Source organism: Cimex lectularius, unplaced genomic scaffold (genome assembly GCF_000648675.2).
Source record: "Cimex lectularius strain Harlan isolate CLEC.00 unplaced genomic scaffold, Clec_2.1 scaffold84, whole genome shotgun sequence".
Lineage (NCBI taxonomy): Eukaryota > Metazoa > Arthropoda > Insecta > Hemiptera > Cimicidae > Cimex > Cimex lectularius.
This window is the reverse complement of record NW_019392631.1, coordinates 1583425-1605931: the sequence shown is the minus strand read 5'-3', so window position 1 is coordinate 1605931 and position 22507 is coordinate 1583425. Positions and strand designations below refer to the sequence as shown.

At 33.8% G+C, this 22507-nt stretch overlaps 2 protein-coding genes across 4 annotated transcripts in view; one reads left to right on the top strand and one right to left on the bottom strand.

Moving 5' to 3' along the window:
• The window catches only part of LOC106662899 (soluble scavenger receptor cysteine-rich domain-containing protein SSC5D-like), a 279936-nt gene that overhangs the window by 51462 nt on the left and 205967 nt on the right, over window positions 1-22507 (bottom strand). The window lies entirely within an intron of this gene.
• On the top strand, window positions 3973-13812 carry LOC106662900. 2 transcript variants are annotated; one of them, XM_024229759.1, is made up of 3 exons: window positions 3973-4078; window positions 4123-4255; window positions 13544-13812. In XM_024229759.1, exons 1-3 carry the CDS (start codon window positions 3988-3990, stop codon window positions 13788-13790), a joined length of 471 nt encoding a protein of 156 aa, XP_024085527.1. In that variant the 5' UTR covers window positions 3973-3987; the 3' UTR covers window positions 13791-13812. The 2 variants fall into 2 exon arrangements, with proteins under 2 accessions (XP_024085527.1, XP_014242829.1); XM_014387343.2 differs by having other exon boundaries at window positions 3975-4078; window positions 4134-4255.

Here is a 22507-nt window from a genome sequence, read left to right as displayed (position 1 = left end):
CCAAAGATAGGGATGAATAGAGGGCAACTCATGAGATGAAGGTCAAGGCCTGTATTGAACCAAAGTGGTTTAGAGATAATACTTTTGTGTATAAAATATGTATTACGAAGGAAATCAGAGATATCCAACAAAAGAAATGCATTAACCACGTATCTGTAGTTCCATTTTTTATTCTTAAACGCTTTAATATTCACGAGTGTAATGCTTTCGCTTACATATTTTATTCTATTTTTGCTCATATAAAGGTCACCATTTTGATTTATACGAATTTTACTTAAATATATAAAACGTAAAGAGGTTTTTGGGTGAGATGAAAAATTAGTGTCACGAGCGGGATTCGAAATCTTCGGCTCAACCAAAAACTTAGATAAAAAGAATAATCAAATGAAATAATTAATACGGTTAATTATGACTACTAAGCGAATATAGAATAATGATAAATATTTATCAAATTCCAAATGAGAACAAGCTATCCTACATGTATTTGTATAATTAAAAACGAGTTTATAAATCCCAAGCCTTGAAGATGATCTCAATAAAGCTCGAAACGTTGGCACGATAAAGAAAATGTTTTTCTGAAACCTACATCACACCAGACCGCATTTCACGATTTCTGAATAATTATCAAATTACAAATGTTAATTTTAGATTACCCACTGTAAGATGAAGAAGAGAAGGCCTACCACTGGTTAACACCTCTATGACAAAGAACAGCTCGGTTAAGTTTGTAAGAAATCACTTCAATTTCAAGATTGGGCTAAAATGTTGTTTAGGAGTCAAGGTTTTTTTCCACATCCTACATGTTTTTGTTAAATTTAAACAATGTTTGTAAATCCCAGGCCCTGAAGATGATCTCAATAAAGGTCGAAACGTTGGCACGATAAAGAAAATGTTTTTTCTGAAACCTACATCACACCAGACCGCATCTCACGATTTCTGAATAATTTGTTTATATTTTAAACAAAAGTAATTAATATTATAATTTATATATATATTTATAATTTATAATTTCAAAAATACTTCTACAACAAAACTTTTTTTTTAATTTGTAATTTTAATATTATGCATTTATGTGGCTTTTTCACTTGGGGTCCGTGGGCAATTTTTGACTATAAAAACGGGTCCATGGGCCAAAAAAGTTTGGGAACCACTGATCTAAACTCTCATCACTGTCATCAATTATAGTTGTTTTGACAATTCTAGCTTGCCTAGCTCGGTTGGATCTTGTTAAGGATTGCCTCCAATCTGCAGAATCATCGCTGCCCTCATTGTCACAATAGTCGTTTTCTTCATTTGATTTTTTGAATTTTTCACGTAAATCATAGTCATCACTATTAACACTTAAATAATTTAGTTTTTTGTTTTCTTTCAAAAACTAAGAGCTGGATATTTAGGACCAATCGAAAAAAATCGTTTTGTTTCTTTCTTTTTTGCATCACTGGCCTCTGTACATTATTCATGTAAGACGCCAAGTATGGGGTTACAACGTCAAGCTCGCACTCATACGGTATCAAAATTTGCATAATATAATTACTATCGTTGTTTTCATAACTCGTAATATTTTGAACCTCTATTTTCCCACTGAAAATTATGACTTTTAGGTGCTGAAGGAAATTGTTACCGAATAATATCTAGGAACTAATTAAGTTATCTTCTATGATGTAAAATGAAACATTACAGACAATAAATAATAGGTATTGTCATTCGTTCATGCGTCAAAAACATATGCAGTCCCAACCTCAAAATTACGCCAGGAGATTGCAACGGTTCCGAAAAAGGTGCAACGAGGAAAAAAGAAGTTCGATAACAATTAATTAAACAACAAAAGAAAAAAGGAATTATCAAAAGACTTCAAATTTCTTTGCATATACTTGATTACGATGGGAGGTTGAAATCCTTTTTATTCTATTACAGTCGAATGCAAGATTCGTTAGAAACCTACGATGGTGAAATATGTTCTATTCTTTATAGATCACGTCGGAAAATCATTGGCGCCATGAGGTTGTTACAGAAAAATACCCTAGGAAACTGAAATATACTAGAATTTCAGTCGATGTGAAGATGCAGCGACGTGATTTTTGGATCCTGACTAATTATCACTTTTTTTCAGTTTTACCTGATCCGCGGTTTACCGACTTGACCAATGTAGTGTGGTGAGGAAGCCGGGGCGTGATACAATTCAATTCATGTGCTTATTACCTAGGGGGTACGTTGATGACCTCCCGGTAATGAAACCGATAAATTACATCTATTCCTCGCCTAATCTTGTTATGTCAACAGATAGAGACCCTGAGAGTTTCTGCACAAAAGGGATCACATCTCTTTTCTTAGAAAATTACATCGTGAAATGAGATTTCTATTCCGGTTACACTTCAGCAGTCCAAATTCTTATTTATTCACAAATAATAAAGCAATTGACAAAAACAATTTCTCGTATATTTTACAAATTTCAGTAGATGCTACACTATGTTTGAATTTGTCGAAAAATATATTCATCACTAAACGAATAACGTTTTTTTATATATGTACGTATAATTGAAAAGTGATTAACTATTTATTTCTTTAATACAAAGTGGGAATTTTATGGGCCGACGAACAGCTGAGGTTATCGCCCTCTGCGTGTTTTCCTTCTTTTCTCTTCTTTCGCGCGTATTTTGCTTTAAACTGCAGCCAGATCTGGTCTATGATTTCAAATATATACTACGTTCATATTCTAGAATGCTAACCACTCGTTTGTACTTCATGTTGTCAAATACAGAATAGAAACAAAACATACAATACATATATATACATCTCCATAAACATAGATGTCTGGTCACATTCACTCACCCAGGGTACTCGTTATTCCTGGGGGGGGGGAGGTTATAAGCAACCCCTTCCTTTCACGCTATTAAATTACTTTTACTCTCCAGACATCCTACACTCACCCCAGAGTACTCCATATTCCTCGGGGCGGGGTTATAAGGAACCCCTTCCTTTCATGCTAATAAATTACTAAATTCACTGGTTTTCGTGGTCCGCTTGACCAATTAATATCTTTCAATTAATTAAGGTTTTTAGTTGAGATAAAAAAAAGTCAGTGTCACGAGTGGTATTCGAACCCACGCCCTTCGGCTTGATACGCCGCTACTTTACCACTTGAGCTGTGACTTCGATCCTCTCTGACACTAACTTCCCATCTCAACCCCACCTTTTCAATCTTTCCTCCTTTTTGCCATTTTTCAAATGTCTTGTAATCTATTTGATTCTCGGCGACAAATGAAATGGTATTCTTCTCAGAAATAAATTAAAATTTTGGGTTCCCATTTGAAATAAAAAAGTGACGTCGAAGTCCAACATACTTTACATTGAATTTAAGACGGTTTTTGAATCTGAAAAAAAGGTAAGGGAAATTACTATTGGTAACTTATTGAATATGGTCAAAAAATATAATTNTATAATAAATTAATAATTATATAAATTGTTCTGTTATGGTAAAAATAATTAAATAAACAAATAGAAATTCGTTATATTCAGGCAAGATGAAATTTATTAGGAAGGAAACGACGCATTTTCACAGTATAATCGATAAATAAAATATATTTTTCAATTCTTATTTCTGCTAAAACTATTGAATTAGTATACCCGGTATATAAAATTAACGTTAACATGTACTAAAAAAAGATATATCTAACAGAAAATCTCGTTTTAAAAGGATAGTTGGGGTATTTTAAATTAAGAGACCTCTCATTCGCTGTGTTTGCCATGTGTATAAATATATTTTGGGTACGACAAACTGGGAATTAATTAATACGAGTGTACACAATTGCTCACATAATTTACCCGAGTCTCGTCCTAATTACAAGCAACTGGGCGTTTCATTGTGTAAAGAATCGTCACTTTGTGCTCAGAGTACATACTCATTTCATTTATGATGATAAAGAACCTTTACTCCTCTTGCACGGTCGATGTCAATTGTTGCTATTTATTTCGTTTAAAACTAAAACAATGTCACCGCTGTTCCAGTGCCACATGTTTTTTTTGTTTAGTCGAAGTGTGATTTTAACAAGACAAAATGGATCCGACAGATCCTTACATTGTAAGTACGATTTTTATCATTTGCGTAACGTCTTCTTGTCACAGTTCCGTTTCAGCCTTTGAAAATGTCAAAAGCAGTCTACAGGAATTTCATAGAAGAATCCGGTATAATGGAAGCTTTCACGCTTTTTCTATTTAGGCTCATCGATGAAAAAACAAAGCCTCCTTACCTAATCCAGTATCCTTTTTGTAAAAGCGTTCTCATTAAAAAAAGCATGTTAAAAGAAGGTACGAAGGAGGTATTGCTTCGGGGCTTAGAGCAAAGTGTATTTATATAAAGCTTGAATGTTAATTTATGAAATCCCCCAGGGAAAAGAGGTAAAACGAAGCCGCCAACAGTTTGCCACCGGCGGTCGATAAGCAATGTTGAAAGTAGAATCGCTTAATCAGACGGGCCGACAAAATGTTCTCATGTTTTCCTTCGGAAACATCGGTGCAGTTCCAAACTTGCTCTCCAATTAAGCCAAAGCCTCTTTTGCCGAGGACTCGAGAACCTTTTCTTCCGGCGTGAAGTGGCCGGGCAATCGATAAGGGCGTACTCGTGCTCGAGTATTGTATTTCCACAGTTCTGTGTCAACATTCATACGACGCTCCTTTCTTGTGTATAATTGCACTCTTGTTCCACGCTGTTTTGTTCTGAGACGAGTTCAGGTAGGAATTCAGCGGATGTAAAACCTGTTATCTCTCTAACAGAGATTTTAAATTATTACGCTTAGGCGCTAAATTGACAAAAACCGAAAGAAAATCATATAAAAATAACTATTTCTCGGAATATTTACTAGACAACTAAAGAAGAGACTAGACTAGAATAGTTACAACTAAAATACTTGCATGGAAGGTTTTTTATCCACTGATTTGGATTCGGATTGAATGAGGATTAAAACATCAGGTTCATACGTGCTCATATAGGATGGGTGAAGGCAAGGTAAAGAACTCAAAAGAAAAGAAAAATATTCCAGACTCCTCATTGTTCATTCACAAACTAGCCAAGAGTTAAGCAATAAAAATAAAAGAACAGTGTTGCTCATATTAGTAGGAGTGGAGTTACCTCCTGGAACCTTAGTTGGCCAAAATTTACATATCACTACTTTGATCGAATGACTTTTTTTGAAAGGGAGTCTGAGATTATCTTTTCTTATTCAGAAATCGTGAGATGCGGTCTGGTGTGATGAAGGTTTCAGAAAAAACATTTTTTTTATAGTGCCAACGTTTCGATCTTTATTGAGATCATCTTCAGGGCCTGGGATTTACAAACATTGTTTAAATTTAACTAATACATGTAGGATGTGGAAAAAAGTGCAAAATGCAAAAAATTATATTTTTTTATATTCAATCAAAGTATTTTTACTCGCTCAAAGTGTTTGCTTTCTTCGTAAGTGTGCCATTCTTGCGTGTCGTGTTGAGATTGCCAGTGAGTTGTTGCTGTTTTATGTTTATATACGTTGGATTTTGAAGGAGTGGGGGAGGAAGTCGGTATAGAAAGACATTTCTGTATAAGGAGTCTATATAATCCTGAAAGGATAATCTGGCCGAACCATTACCAACACATTGTTTCCCTTCGTCGGTTCTTTTCACCTCAAAGACGCCGACTCCTTATACAAAAACGACTTTCTATACCGACTTCCTTATAATTTGTTGCATTGTATAAATTTACTTTTTTCCACATACAATCTAAAATTTTCTAGCATTGTTTAAATTCATTTCTTTTAATCTAAAATGTCTAGCATTGTGTAAATTCATTTTTTCACACTCTACATGTATTTGTTAAATTTAAATAATGTTTGTAAATCCCAGGTCGTGAAGATGATCTCAATGAAGATCAAAACGTTGGCAAGATAAAGAAAATGTTTTTCTGAAACCTACATAACACCAGACCGCATCTCACGATTTCTGAATAATTATGGACGAACGGACACTAATCACTAAACATTATCTTTTCTTTTGAGTTCTCTCAGGTTTTGTTCTAACAAAAGAACGGAAATGGATGTGAAGATGTCATTATATTGATAGGGTAATGTTTTTGAGGTGGCTAGAACTTGGCGCTTTTTTTCACGAATAAGTTTTTTTTAGGATATCATACTTTCTGTCCCCCCTTGTGGACGTCGTTTTGGTTTTGGTATAAGAGCTAGCTTTGTACGAAATTCGCTTTTCTACATATAGGAAAAGTGTCTTATAATTTAACTACTCCCTCTCCCTATCAAATGGCACTAATTTTTAGCAAATTGCAATTTTCAGATTCTTATTTTTTCTTATAATTATTCAGAATTCGTGAGATGCGGTCTGGTGTGATGTAGGTTTCAGAAAAACATTTTCTTTATCGTGCCAACATTTCGATCTTTATTAAGATCATCTTCAGGGCCTGGGATTTACAAACATTGTTTACATTTAACAAATACATTTAGGATATGGAAAAGTGAATTTATACAATGCAAAATACATTTTTTTTACATATTCAATCAAAGTATTTCTACTCACTCAAAGTGTTTGTCTTCTGTGAAATTGTGCCATTCTTGCGTATCGTGTTGAGAGTGCCAGTGAGATTTTGCTCTCAAGATGATCTCAGTAAAGATCGAAACGTTGGCACAATAAAGAAAATGTTTTTCTGAAACCTACATCACACCAGACCGCATCCCACGGTTTCTGGATAATTATCGATTAACGGTCAATAATCACCAAACTTTTCATAATATTAGACCAACATTTGAGCCAAATATCACATTTCTACTTATACGGGATGTGCCTTATAATTTTCATGATGAAACTATTCTCTTAGCTCCCAAAGGGGCATTAATTTCTAGAAAATTGCGACTTACCGATTCTTATTTTTACTTGTAATATTAGACCTACATTTTAACTAAATATCATATTTCTACTTACACGGGAAGTGCCTAGTAATCTCCCCCCATCGAAAATGGTACTAATTTTTAGAAAATTGAAATTTTCAATTTTTTACCTTTATTTATAATATGTCATGATGATCAGTGAATCAGTTAATAACAAAAACGCAAATTTTGGAATTCTCCCCTTACTAAAAGCATAAATATTAAGTGATCAAATTTTTACAATGGCCTATGCGACCGAAGCTTAATTTATTTTTCAAATTTCAAAACTTCTTCAAATCTTAGGGGGAAGCAGAAAAATGAGGGTGAGAAAAACTGGGTGAATTGGTTTGAATAAAGATACACATGCCAACTTGCAGAAACTTGACCGTGCTATCAAATATCGAACAGGAAACAAATCACTATAGCAAATTTAATTGATATTAATAAATTAATTTGTTTGGCATTACATTTGTATTAGTGAATTACTTGATCATGAATCTTAAAACTGGCATGTTACAGCGACAAAGAGGGACCAAAAGGCTTCAAATTTGACTACCCAGACTAAGCAGAGTCAGACATATTTCAATTGTGGTTATAGAGAAATTATTCAAAATTCCCGCTATTGAACTTGATCTACATTTTCTTCTTTTTCTTATATTTATCGTGGTTGAGCAGACATACGGAGTGTTGGGGTTTTCTAGCATGAAGAATATATATGAACCCGTACAATAAATAATATTGGCTGTAACTTTGCAAAAAATCTTATTACAAACTCACTAGTTTTCGTGGTCCGCTTGACCAATTAATACCTTTCAATTAATTAAGGTTTTTAGTTGAGATAAAAAAGTCAGTGTCACGACCGGGATTCGAACCTTGGGCTAGATACGCCGTTGCTCTACCACTTGAGCTATCGTGACCTCGATCCACTCGGGCACTAACTTCCCATCTCAACCCCACCTTTTGAATTTTCCCTCCTTTTTGCCAACTCACGATAGCTCAAGTGGTAGAAGTGGTTCTAGCCGAAGGTCGTGGGTTAGAATCCCGCTCTTGACACTGACTTTTTTATCTCAACAAAAAACCTTCATTAATTTAAACTTATTACGAACTTTCACTTTAGCTCCTTTTCCCACAAATCCTACATTTCAAAAATCTAGATTCCCACTTCTCAGTCTTTCAGTAAAATCTTTTTACAACTCAAACATCAAGCTCATCTCGGTGAAATCGTACCGATTTCTATCCTACTAAATGCAAAATATCCTATTTCCAAAATTCTTTCCTCATAACAACCTGCAAAAATTATAAACACTTCCCACAGATCTCAAAAATTATTTTTAAGATTTAGCTTTAAAAAGAATCCGTACTCCTTTTTTGATGCTTGTATAAATAAATAATTTTTTTTTCCTGTTTACCAATATGTAAGAGACTGTTAAACCTTATTATTATTCTTTAATAAGAGGTTTTTGTTTAAATTTCTATTTCATAAATGTTGCTTTTATTTATTGATTTTTATATATTATATTTCTTATTTGCAGTAAATTGAAATTGCACATAACATAAAAATAGCCGTTATTTGGATTTACTTTTTTCAAATTTTAGTATGTGTACTTAATCTTACAATTTACATGCACAGTTTTAAATTAAAAACCTTATTGTAGCAAATATTTTTAAAATTATGCCGTTGTTCTTAAGGGAGAATTTCTCCCAGAGCAATTGCGTTTTCTTTATATCTTGAAATGACGTCGAAACATTTCTAAGAAAACGGCGAAAACATTTTGTCACCAATATAATTAAACATAAAATTTATTATTTTTAATGTAAATAAGGGATACATACAAAACCGCATCTACGACGATCAAAAAACATCAGATTATTTGTTGAAAATTTCATCAAAATAGCGCATATGAGAGGTCATTCATTTCCGTCTTAGGTTATTACTCGTCTGAAAGACGTTCAATTACGAAAAATATATCGAGGCAATAATTTACGTGTTGGTACTAAACTGGCAACATATCAAGAAGGAAGATATTATGATATACGACCTGAAAATGACCAGTATTGATTTTAAGTGTAATAATTATTTCTCAAATGAGAATGTTTTGGTTGAAATTGATTGTAAAGTCAAGTTTGTATAATATTTTTAATACTGAACCGAAACGCTTCTCATAAAAGAAGCAGCGAGAATAGACGGTCCAAATATTATAAACAGTGATAAAACTAAATTTAAGTCAGTAAATTTCAATACTTTAGATTAAATTAGACTATATATTCTGAACTTCTTGTTTTATTTCTTTTCCAAATGTCATATTTAATTTAAAGTCAACGTAAACACACTTTATTCCCTGCTTTATATATTGTAAATAGTTCAAGTCAATTTATAAATTCACCTTTTCGTCGTGGTTTTGTTCGAAAGATACTCTGAGATTGAGCCGGGACGGCTCACATTCCAGATCTTATCGCAATCCGACCCCCAGCAATAAAGAATACGGTACAGAAAATATGGTAACATCAGTGGGCTGGGTAGACCGAGAGCTCTTGCGCGACAAGAGCACGTTTGGCAGGTGCCCCCTAACCCCACTCAGAATTGGCCATACGCGGTTGACACGGGAACGTTTACTTTTGGGCCGAATCGGGCTTGAAGAGAAAGGTTGCTCAATGTGCCCCGCATAAACACATTATAAACACAAAATAGGAAAATCTCACTGGCACTCTCGACACGTCACGCAAGAATGGCACTATTACACAGAAGACAAACACTTTGAGTGAGTAGAAATACTTTGATTGAATATATAAAAATATATATATTTTGCATTGTAAAAATTCACTTTTCTACATCCAAAATGTAATTGTTATATGTAAACAATGTTTGTAAATCCCAGGCCCTGAAGATGAACTCAATAAAGATCGAAACGTTGTCACGATAAAGAAAATGTTTTTCTGAAACCTACATCACACCAGACCGCATCTCACGATTTCTAAATAAATATCGATTAACGGTCACTAATCACCACACATCTTATAGGAAATTGAACGTAGAGTAAAAAACGTCCTATGAACCTGTGTCCGCAAACCCTTCAGTTCCGAGCTACAGGCAAAAAAACCATGAAAAACCACGTTTTTTGACCATATTCGTGAAATTGTTAGAAACCGTTAGTCTGACCGTAAAACAGCTCGACACAACATCTGTACAGGAATAATTTCGAATGAGATTAAAACCAGCCTGATCGGCCGAAAATTTCATTTTGGCGATTTTTCGAAGTTAGGAGGTGAAGAGGTACAAAATTAACCATTTCTGACATTTTTATCGAAAATTCACAACTTGAACTGTTTTCTGATGGGTACTCCCTACTGAATGAAATAATGTACGAAAAACCTGAACGGCTTACCCATCAGAAAACAGTAACATTCGATTTTGGTGAAAAGCAGTAAATTAGCCAAAATTCGAATGTTTCATGAATCGGACTGGTGTTGGTCTAATGTGACTGAGAATTCGATCACCAACAAACGAGGTTTGTAACGGAGAATTTTTTAATAGGGTGTTCAAGTTGTGAATTTTCGAAAATTCACCGTAAAACAGCTCGAAACAACATCTGCAGAGTATTAATTTCTGCGTCGAATGAGATTAAAACCAGCCTGATCGGCCGAAAATTTCATTTTGGCGATTTTTCGAAGTTAGGAGGTAAAGAGGTACAAAATTCACTATTTCTGACATTTTTATCGAAAATCGCCAAAATGAAATTTTTGGTCGACAAACCTCGTTTGTTGGTGATCGAATTCTCAGTCACATTAGACCAACCCCAGTCCGAATCATGAAACATTCGAATTTTGGCTAATTTACTGCTTTTCACCAAAATCGAATGTTACTGTTTTCTGATGGGTAAGCCGTTCAGGTTTTTCGTACATTATTTCATTAAGTAGGGAGTACCCATCAGAAAACAGTTCAAGTTGTGAATTTTCGATAAAAATGTCAGAAATGGTTAATTTTATACCCCTTCACCTCCTAACTTCGAAAAATCGCCAAAATGAAATACAGATGTTGTGTCGAGCTGTTTTACGGACAGGCTAACGGGTTACTAACAATTTCACGAATAAGGTCAAAAAACGTGGTTTTTCATGGTTTTTTTGCCTGTAGCTCGGAACTGAACGGTTTGCGGACGCAGGTTTATAAGACCTTTTTTACTCAGCGTTAAATTTCCTATGAGATCTGGAAGTGTGGCTGAATCGACTGGGGCCACCCTGTATTGATATTTTGTTTATTGCTGGTAATCGGATAGTTGTATATATTCTAAATTTGGTGAAAGACGATTTAATTGTTCCGTAGTATGTATTTATAGGCGTGAATGTGTGTTGTAAAGTGCGTGTTAGCGGAATATTAAATACGACATCGACCCCATTATACTAGATAGTGGTATAAAATAATCTTCTTTATAAGTGCGATAAAGAGTGGTCTAGGAATATCTAGTACTCCTACTTGAGCAAAAGGTTAGTGACGTGCGATACCAATCGATATGAGTAAAGTATCGAGTATTTTCTTTCGATACCGATTACTTTTGGTATCGAATATTGTCATTTGATACAATTATTGTATCGAGTACTTTTTGTAGTATCGGAAAATATACTCAAATAGATTTTTCGTTGTTATTTTCCGTTAACTTACCTGTCATCAAACTGGGAGTTGACTAGTTATTGTTAAGAGCGCCTACTAGCGGCATATAAGGTAATCTAGATTTTTAATTAGTGTTGGTAACTCTGCTGATAATTCTGGTTACTCGTAATTCTTTCCCGCGTCACAAATCGCACTTTCAATTTCAGTAATTTCTTATAAAATGTTTTTTGTTTTAGTCCCTAAAAAGTGTTCGCCTTCCTTCTCGTAGGTAGATACCTAATCGTGTCTCCTCCCAAAAGTAAGGCATGAGGTTAAGTTACTAAGAAAACTGAATCGTTGGCATCTTGTAAACTCTGGGGAATTCAGAGGGAATACGTCTTATCTGTTCAACCATTTGAAAACCAAACACCCGTTGATCAATTTTCTCAAAACTCGATAACGATAAAATTGAAATATCAATTATTAAATTCACTAATTTCGTGGTCCACTTGACCAATTAATATATTACAATTAATTAAGGTATTTTGGTTGAGATAAAAAAGGAGGGAAAATTCAAAAGGTGGGGTTGAAATGGGAAGTTAGTGTCCGAGTGGATCGAGGTCACGATAGCTCAAGTGGTAGAGCAGCGGCGTATCTAGCCGACCATCGTGGGTTCGAATCCCGCTCGTGCCATTGAATTTTTTATCTCAACCAAAAACCTTAATTTTTCCTTGTTCTTACCTACGTACCCACTGTATGAAAAAATACTTCAAAATGAAAAAAAAAACTTCAATTTCTTGATTATTTTAACGCATGAGCGTATTTTAACCAAAGTCCACAATAGTAAGTTGATCATTTATGAATAAACGAAAAAGTACTCATATTAGCAAGTACTCGCTAGTATCGGGTAATTTCTGTCATCCTTGAGTATTATCGAATATTTCTTTCAATATCAGTGTTGATTACTGGATGGTTAGGGATGGTTAGGGTAGTATTTAAGATGGAAAGTATTTAAGAAAGAGTGTGTTTAGGTTAAAACTGCATCCGTTACGGGCTGAAATGACTTTGCTGTCGATAGCCATTGAACCAACTTCGCCGGTGGTACGACCTCACGGAACGAAGTATTCTAAGTTTTAAATAAACAATAATACACATTCGCTTTAGATTTTAGTTTTATTTTCTAATTAATTTTAGTGAAGTTAGTTCAAAATTCACGTTTTTTATATGTATAAATAATATTGCATAACAGCACAATATTTTATAATGCTTGTATATCCTTTATTACGTAGTGTGCAATTTTTCGTTTTCTCTAATTCATTAAGCCCATAATTAGAAGGAGTACTTCACAGTTCACCTTACAACTTATTCAACATGGAACAATGTTTAACATTTGAATTGTTGAACGAGTAAATACAGAAGTGCAACAATTTCACTTAAATAATTAAATTATTTGAAACAGTTTGACCAAGTGGGTGTATTTTTGATGGGGTTCTATCAATTAATAATGTCCAATGATAATTATTAATATATATACGTGATAATGAATTGATCATTTCTATCTAATATGCACGCGTCAATAAATCTCCTTATTATTGCATAAAGTCAATATTCTGCATTACACAGAAAAAGAATTACATTATTACATTAGAGCTGTAAGCATTAAATGTAATTTCAATTAATGCGGTCCATTTTGACTGCTAAAAGTACATGTATTAAATGTAATATTACATAAGTTATATTGATATTTTATTAGAATGATGTAAATTTATTTTGAGGGAATTTTATGCGATATAAATTCAATGGAAATTTTAAAATTTGGGCTTTTTGTTACCGTTTGTAAATATCATTCTTATGTAATTCGTTAAGCAAACAAATTTTAAAAAGACTGTTAAACATGCAAATCGTTCCTTTCAAAGGATTAAACTTTTTTTCAAACTGAGTACAGGGTGGTTCCTATAATGCTAAAATGAGATTTTCGCTTTCTCCGAAAATAAAATTGATTGTCAATTTTACATGTTGCCATCACATCCCAATTTCCTTAATAATGGTCAAATGGTAAAAGCTATTTCAGGAAACATTTTGGCTACAAGATTTCTCGTGACATGCCGAATATTCATTACACATGGGAGCAGATCGAGCAGGAAAAACGCAAGCTGGAAGCCCTTCAGATGGAGAACGTGAAATTAAAACACGAACTATCGTTTTACGATACATATTACGAAATGCGTCCTCTCCGATACAGGTTTCCTATAATGCCCGAACTCAAAGCAGAACGTGAAAAGAACCCTGACGGGCAGAGTCCAAATTAGTCAATAAACTGATTATCCTTTCGAGTGTTTTTTTTTATTAATCTGATTTAACATATTTATCTTTAAGAATTATTCCTAATATTATCGATATTTATCTTTTCCTTCCTTTTGCCTGGAACCATAGTATTGATTAGTTTTCCCACTTACCAGACCGCGAAAAAATTCCAATTTTATGCTAATAATGATTGTTCTATGAAGAAAAACTCGCTTTGTGTAAATCTTACAAAATTCAATATGTTTAGGCAATGGCAAAGCTGGAAAGTGGAAAAAACCTAAGAAACCTTGTCAGGAAAGAGGCATTTCAAGAAGACATTAACAAAAGTAGCCGCTCCGAGGAATATCGAGTAATCTGGGAGTGAGTGTATAACGTCCGGAAAGTAAAAGTAATTTATTAGCGTGAAAGGAAGGGGTTGCTTATAACCTCGCTCCGAGGAATATCGAGTACTATGGGGTGAGTGTATGACGTCTAGAGAGTAAAAGTAATTTATTAGCGTGCAAGGAAGGGGTTGTTTATAACCTCGCTCCGAGGAATATCGAGAACTCTGGGGTTAGAGTATGACGTCTAGAGAGTAAAAGTAATTTATTAGCGTGCAAGGAAGGGGTTGTTTATAACCTCGCTCCGAGGAATATCGAGTAAGACTTCTGGAGAGTAAAAGTAATTTATTAGCGTGAAAGGAAGGAGTTGCCTGTAACCTCGCCCAGAGGAATATCGAGTACTCTGGGTGAGTGAATGTGACCAGACATCTATGTTTATGGAGATGTATATATATATATATATATTGTATGTTTTGTTACTATTCTGTATTTGACAACATGTGGTACAAAGGAGAGATTAGCATTCTAGAATATCACCGTAGTGTATAATTGAAATCAGAGAGTCAGTAACCAGACCGAGAGGCTCAAATGGCTGCAGTTTAAAACAAAATACATGCGAAAGAAAAGAAAAAGAAAGAAAACACGAGAGGGCTGACGATGACCTCAGCTGTTTGTTGGCCCATAAACTTCCCACTATATATATATAGCAAAAGTAAAGATTTACAAAATAGTTACCATAAATTTCAATCATGGTAAATAACCGTCTGCCGGAGTTTTAAATTCCTTTGATTACACCATAATTTCATTGATCTGTAATGATTAATTCAAAGAGGATTTCGATTAAAAGTAAAAAAAAGAAATCCATAAGTAAACATAATTATCTAAAATTTTCTTTAATTTCTTTCAATAAATACTTAATCTTTATATTCCAAAAACATCAACTGATACACTAAGTTAACAACATAGATAAAAAAAATCAATAGTTAACCTTATGTCAACAACGTGAAACGCCCGGATATGTACTACAACGTCGGGTCATTTTGACCCAACTTTGTTTTTAAGTACAATGAGTCATATTTTTCCGCATTTTTGGGAAATATGAAGAAATTTTTTAAAACGTTCTTACTTTTATTAACCTTGTAGGATACGAAACCGCATTTTTTCAAAATATATGGTTTAAAACATATTGTAATCACAATAAAGTACAGTCTAGCAAGGAAAAACTCGAAGATTTTGGGAAATCTTTCTTTGGAAAAATTTAACTTCGAGTTTTTGATATTATCTACAAACCTACAGACAAACTTCTTCGTAAAGTGCACATTAAATTCGGATAAAATGAAAATGAAAAAGATAACTTCACAAAAATGGAACACAGTATCACAAGGAACAAAAATGACAAACATACTCCGAAAAAGGGAAAGCAAAGAAGGAAGATAAATCGGTTGTGAGCGGTCTATTGACCATTAAATAATCCATTAAGTAATCCATTAAAAATTAATAATAAAATTATNATACTCCGAAAAACGGAAAGCAAAGAAGGAAGATAAATCGGTTGTGAGCGGTCTATTGACCATTAAATAATCCATTAAGTAATCCATTAAAAATTAATAATAAAATTATAATAGCTAAATAAAACTAGACGTTCATGTGATTATTTAAAATTCGCCCCAATTAACATAGGAGACAGAATCTCTAGAATTACTCTTAGAGCTTGGAAGACGATTTCATCCGTATAAATTTGTTAAATCTATAAGACACTCAGACGCCCTGCCCATGTATTTAAGTACGGCGCGATGACCGATGAAGTTGATATTTATGCCCTAACTTTCAAAACTTAAATACGGGAACTGTTAATAGCTTTTTACGACACGAGCTTAAAGATAAATGGTCGAGTTTTCATAATTTTTTTTTCAGACGGTTCAAAGACAGAAACAGGGATGCTTTTTGCACTTTTTATGATCCAGTTAACGAGCATGAATGCTTGATTAAATTGCCCCAAGATAGTAGAGTGGATTCAGCGGAGCTACATGCCATTTCAAACATTCTCGGTTACTTAGGTTTTACTACCAGCAATAAACGCACAAAAATACCAGTAGTTAGGCCCCCTGATAAAATTAAAGAATCGGAACGTACATGCTACTGACAACCACCACATTTTTGAAATTCTAAAGAATATAAATTGCCTTAGACGGATGGATAAGAAAGTTGTTGTAGCTTGGGGAAGAGCTCTGAAGCGCTGAAAAAGTAGACCGATCAATAAAAGAAGCGGCTTCAGAAGATAAATGATCAATTTTTACCCTCCAATATACTGAACTCAATAGTAAATTAAAATTTCAGTATTACAAAACGAGCCAAAAGTGTCATTGATGGTGGTTTCTCCGGGGTTAGCGTCCCCGATACGACTTATCAGCAGAAAAATAATTGCCTTTTCTCACCAGTGATTTTTCGTATATATATATAATTAACACCGACTATTTTATTAGCTGAATAGTTTGGAGCCAAAGCAGTAAAAGGTAAACAAAATCGTAATAATGTTCAAACCCTCAAATAATATTTATGTCCAAAATATATTTTTTGGATTTAATACATCGAACAATTACTTATTGTAATAGATCAACTGTTATTTTCATACAAAATTTATTCATTATTAATTATATAGTTTTATATAAGTCATTGGACCCATTTGGTAAAAATGATGAAATGATCAAACGTGATCAAACGTTTAGTTTAAAGTAGGGATCAGAAAAGAAATATACGATAAAAGGTTTGTTCTCTCTTTCTGGCAATTCTTTCTGGGGTGGAAAATCCTTACAGTTTCGAATTACTGTCGAGTTATATGTCAAGTCGAGGAAGGTTTAGACAAACGATACAGGATTTACGGCGACAACACTGGAAACGTGAAACAAATATGGCGATTTTTTTTTAACATGACTCGAAACATTTCAACACACATTTTTTTTGGTTCATTCAAAAAAAATCTATCCACATTGGTCTTTTAACGTGGCAAACAACGAGAAAATTATATTTGACATTTTAGTGATTTTTCAACTTACGGCAATATGGGGCATTTTTATAGAATGAACTTGCATAACTTCGTTTCGACTTGGGTAACGAATTGGTTTAAAAAAACCGTCAACCAAAAACGTCACAGACGCGCACAAGTATTTGAATTTATATCATAATTAAACTAGTTTAATGGTTTAGTTCATTTGTAGTTCATAGTTCATTTTTCACTTTCATTTTATGTTATATCATTGCAGTACTGTATTTATAATTAAAATACGTAAAAATTTAATGTAATTGGCAAATTGGGCAAATCAAGAAAAATATGTTTTATGGCTAACTTTATTTTAACCGGTCAATTTTTTGGTTTCTGCAGGTTTTCGCCCCCGATATGAGTTATCAGCAGAAAGATAATTTCTTTTGTACTTACCAGCAATTAATTTCATCGACTATTTCATTAGCAGAATAGTTCGGAGCCAATGCCGTAAAATATAAACAAAATCTCACTAATGTTCAAACTTTTCTGCAAAAGAATATCAACAAAATTGTGTAAATACAAAAAGTAAATAGAAACAGGGAACGATCACGCCAAAAATTTTGACAGAATAAGTTTGGTTTATGATCATGTGTCCAGTTTTAGAATCAATCCTAAATTTTAAGTTTTCTTTTTGGCATTCTTTAATATTTGTAATATTTGTAATATGAACAACTAATTTATTTGTTAGTTGGATGATTAATTAGTACAGCTTTTAAGGATGTCTGCCCTAACGGCGCACAAGACCAACACTTCTGCAACACATCAAGTACTGCGGGTTTAGTATACAGGACGCCCTACATAGAAAATTCTCCTCAAAAAGTCAGAAGGAAAATATTTGTACTTTTGATTTTTTTTTTTTAAATAAATATGTAAATACATTAATTGTGAAAGTGAAAAATAAGCCGTAAAAAATTTAAAAAAATACAAAAAAAGTAAAAAAAGTGTTATTGTTTTTTATATACCCTTTTGGCGAATACATTAATAGTGCTTGCAAATATAAAAACATCAATTAACAGAAATCATTTATGCACAAATATGCGTAATATACATTTTTTTTTCATAATAACACTTTTCTATGGTTAACTCACTTTGTATTCTCTAGGCATTCTCTACGGTTTTTATTTACTCCTAGTTATGCCCCGCCCGGAGGAATATCGAGTACTCTGGTGCATATAAAAGGTTTTTTTTTTTCTTTAAGTTAGGCAGCCATAAATTTCAAGAAATTGAATCGTTCATTGTTGAAATTAACATATTAAAAATTTATTATGTTGCTTCTCATTTTTTTAACTTTTATAACCTTTTTTACAACAATAATTTCTTAAGACGCGTTATGGTTAAAAGAAGTTTAAGCTCTAACACTCGGTTTACATTGTGGATTAAGATGCCGTGTTCAACTTTCAAACATTTCTTGACAAAAATAATTAGGAAATACGTCACGGTAAGATAATATAATTGTAAAATTTCCCGCGTCAATTTGCCAAAATTGTCCTATTTTTTATATCGGTAATATATATATAAGTTTAAAACGGTTGAATGTTATATTATAATAAAATTCGACAGAACTTCGTGCTTTATTTATTTCTTGTTTTTTTTTCTAAATGATTGAAAATATAATAACCACTATAAAGAGTAGACGAAAGCTGTTAAAATTATTATTGAGCAAAGATCTGTGCATTCTGGCAATAAAAATTATATTTATTTGTTTATTTTTCTTAATAACTAGATATAAGGTTTAATAGGTGAATCGAGCTTGAAAGAGGTTTTGCAACACAGCAATGACAACAGCAAGAAAGTAATCAAATATCTGAAGCAAATAAATGCATATGGTCGCCTTTAAGGCTTCTCCACACGTGGTTTCATTTTCCCTTCGTGAAGTGAGTGTATTTATTGGCGAGAATGTGAGAGTGTATGGGTGGGTAGTGGTCGGAATATCGAGTACCCCACAGACCCACCAAACTAGGATAGATATCTCTTTGTGTGTTTTTGGTAGAATGAATGTATTTATTGGTGCGAAAGTGAGTGTGTATGGGTGGGTTGTGCAGGAATATCGAGTATTCCACAGACCCACAGATTTAGGTTAGTATTAGGCTATAATATCTTTTAGAGTGAATGGGCGGAGGCAATGTTTTAATATAAAATGCGCCAGTGGCTCCGCATTTTTTAATTTGTAAATACAGAAGTAGTTTGAGTGAATGTATTTATTAGTGCGAAGTAGTGTATGCATGGGTGGGTCTATGGTGGACTATCAAGTACCCCATAAACCCACCACCTAGGTTAACGTATTAGATTAATTGTAATTTTAATTGTACATAATGTATGGATGTATTTATTAGCGTGAACGAGGGCGGGTCTTCAGAGGAATATCGAGTACTCTGAAACCCGCCTATAGGCTAGGCTAGGATTGTCTGTTAGTGAATGAGATAGTTTTAGAGACTTTTCTCCACGTGTGGGAGGGCTAAAAATGTAGAAATAACGTCCCAGAACACAACCAGAAAGATCGCCAGACTTCCTACAGAAAAGCTAATTTAAAAAAAAAATTAAATAAATAAATAAAAATAAATAAATTTATAAAACGTGAGGTGGAAGAAATGTGAGGTGCCGGCATAGCCCAGGCAGCTAGCCGGCCGAAAAAAAAAAAAAAAAGGTGAATTTGTAGTGTTACTTATCGTTTTATACACTTTAGATTACAAATAAAGAAAATCAGTTCAATTTCATCCTTTCCAGAGCCAACTTGTCTAGTTAATTAATTCGATATTTAAATTGATGTCTTTCACGGGACAGTAACTTTGAGTAAAAAATTAATTTTAAGTACCGGAACTCTCGATCGAAGAGAAGGTAGTGGTTTATCGCGATGATCGACGGTAGAAGAGATCGTTTTATTGCTCTTACCGTCATTTAACCTTAGTCAATTCCAAACATTCGTTATGGAAGGGTGTGCTCTAAAACTTTCATCAGAAAGCTTCGTGAGGATAGCTTAGTCTTGAGAAGTCCTGCATCAGGTTCTCCATTACGGGAAGATGTATCGACAGTTGAACAATGAGGGGATGTTCTCTTCACAGATAAGTGCCGGTTTGGTTTGCGGCAATCATACGACCGGGACCTTATGAGGAGAACGCTTTGCTCCTTCACCATGTGTGAGGCGTTTTCAAAGACTGTTATGCTGTGGGATGGTCTCAACGTTTATGCACGTACCTAACTGATTTCATACAGAAAGGTTCTTTGACGACACTAAGGTCTATTGAGGAATTCTTTTGGAAGCTCTCTCATTCGCTTAATTTATTTGGGAACACTTCGTTCAAATGTAAGACAATGCTTGGCCGCATGTAAATCGAATTGGATATAAGGAGTACCACAATAAGATGGGAACATGCCAAGATGGGTTAGATTTCGTTTGCTTCCTCCAACAAGCGTTGAACAGTTTCAAACCGCTCTTGTTGAAAAAGGCATTCTGTTTCACTAGACGAAATCCAGTCGTTTATTTATTCAATTCCTGGGATACTTAAGGCCCTCCCGAGGCCAGAGGGGTTAATACGCGTTGTTAAGAGCATTAACATTGTTAATTAAATTTTAATCTATCAATAAATAATTTTCGGGTGTTTGGTGAATTTTCTTTCAAACGATCATAATTAAATAATTTTTATTAAAACTCATGTATTTCCGTTTAATTTGGTTTACATTAAAATAAGTTCGTTGTAATTAATATAACGATAATAATCAATATAGTTTTAAATAAACAACCAAATACGAATGTCCGGCTTTTTTGTCTTTCATAAATGTAAACTCCACATAGTTATGAAGTGTTTCCAAATTAATGTTTAAGAAAGTCCTCCGCAACAATTTCAAAATACTACAGATGATTGCGACATTACATGGCAGGGGTGGCGGCGTATACCATCCAGAATGGAGGGACTTTGTTTCAATTAAAATGGAATTAAAGTACAATCGTTGTTTATTCGATGTTCTTACATTTAGTACTTATATGTATCTCTTAAAAGCTTAAAAATTAAATGAAAAACAAATAAAAATAATAGAAGAAAGCACTGTTGGATTTTTTAGAAATTGCAATTGAATTTTTGAAGTACTAATTACTGACTGTCTGGATTATCATGCACTTGGGATATTAAATTCCATCCCAAAGAATGGATCACGGTGTTGTTACATTTCGTTCTAATTAAAGGACGATTTTTAATTTTCGTTAATTAAGTAAAAAGCAGAAAGAAGAATATTTTTTTTGCGACGTTCTCAATTTTCCGCCAGGGCCCTCCCACATTACACATTTACACTAACAAATATATTCACACTCAAATACACAAAACAAGATATTTATCAAGTATTATATACGATAAAACAGCTCGGTTTCTTTCAAAAATCACAACAGGGGACCCAAATTCTTGACGCAGTGCTCAAGCACAATTCTCACATCGGGTGGCCCTAGAGGAATGACTGTCTTCGATTGTGTTGGACACATCGAGAAACCTTTTTCTACATGTCGGTCCCATACGGGGGATTTTGCCCAAAAGTAAGTGCCCGTATGTCATCATCGCATGATCTGTGCCTAGCCGGGTGAGTGTGGTCTCTTTTCTTCATCCTCCGAGGGCCACCTATTGATCGAGCTCGTGATACATGAGAGCTTCTCTGCCGATCAAGCCCACCGCCGTTTCCATTTCCTTTTAATCATGTTTTTAATCGTCTTTTTCCCAGGGTTCGATGGAGGGTCAGGGATAAAAATACTTTTAAATGGGCTTTTTCCAAAATCACCGGCTCTCCGAGCGTTAATAACCTCGTAGTTGAAATACCCTCGTAAAAAATCGTTTTTTTATCGAGTCGTGGTGACGTCCTGGCCTTAGCCATCGTCTCGAATCAGCATGTCAAATAACATAATTTCCACCGTGTATAGAAAACCAATATTAATTAAATATGTAAGACAAAGTTATCTCCCTGTTGAATCGTTGAATGCTTGTATTTTTTGCAAAATGTCTTGAGTCGCTTTTGGCTTTGGTGTAAGCGTAATAATTTGATATTAAACGAAAATAAGATTGCTAATTTTAAACTTATGTTGAGGTGAGCGGCCCCAGAAGAAAAGTCCAGATGCTTCGTTCAAAACATTTATTGACAATGTTTCGGACGTCTCACCTCCTTCATCAGGTACATAATCTACAATAACAGTGAATAAAATTTATTTTAAAAAATTTAAAAGCCTTAAAAATTGAACTTAAAAAAATTAAATAGCATAAAATCTCAAACATAACATTGATTATTTAAAATTATTATATAAAACTGCATTTGAACATGAGTTGAATGTACCAGGATCCTATGTTCGGCCGACTAAAACAAAGACATAATTTTAAGATTTTGAAGATCA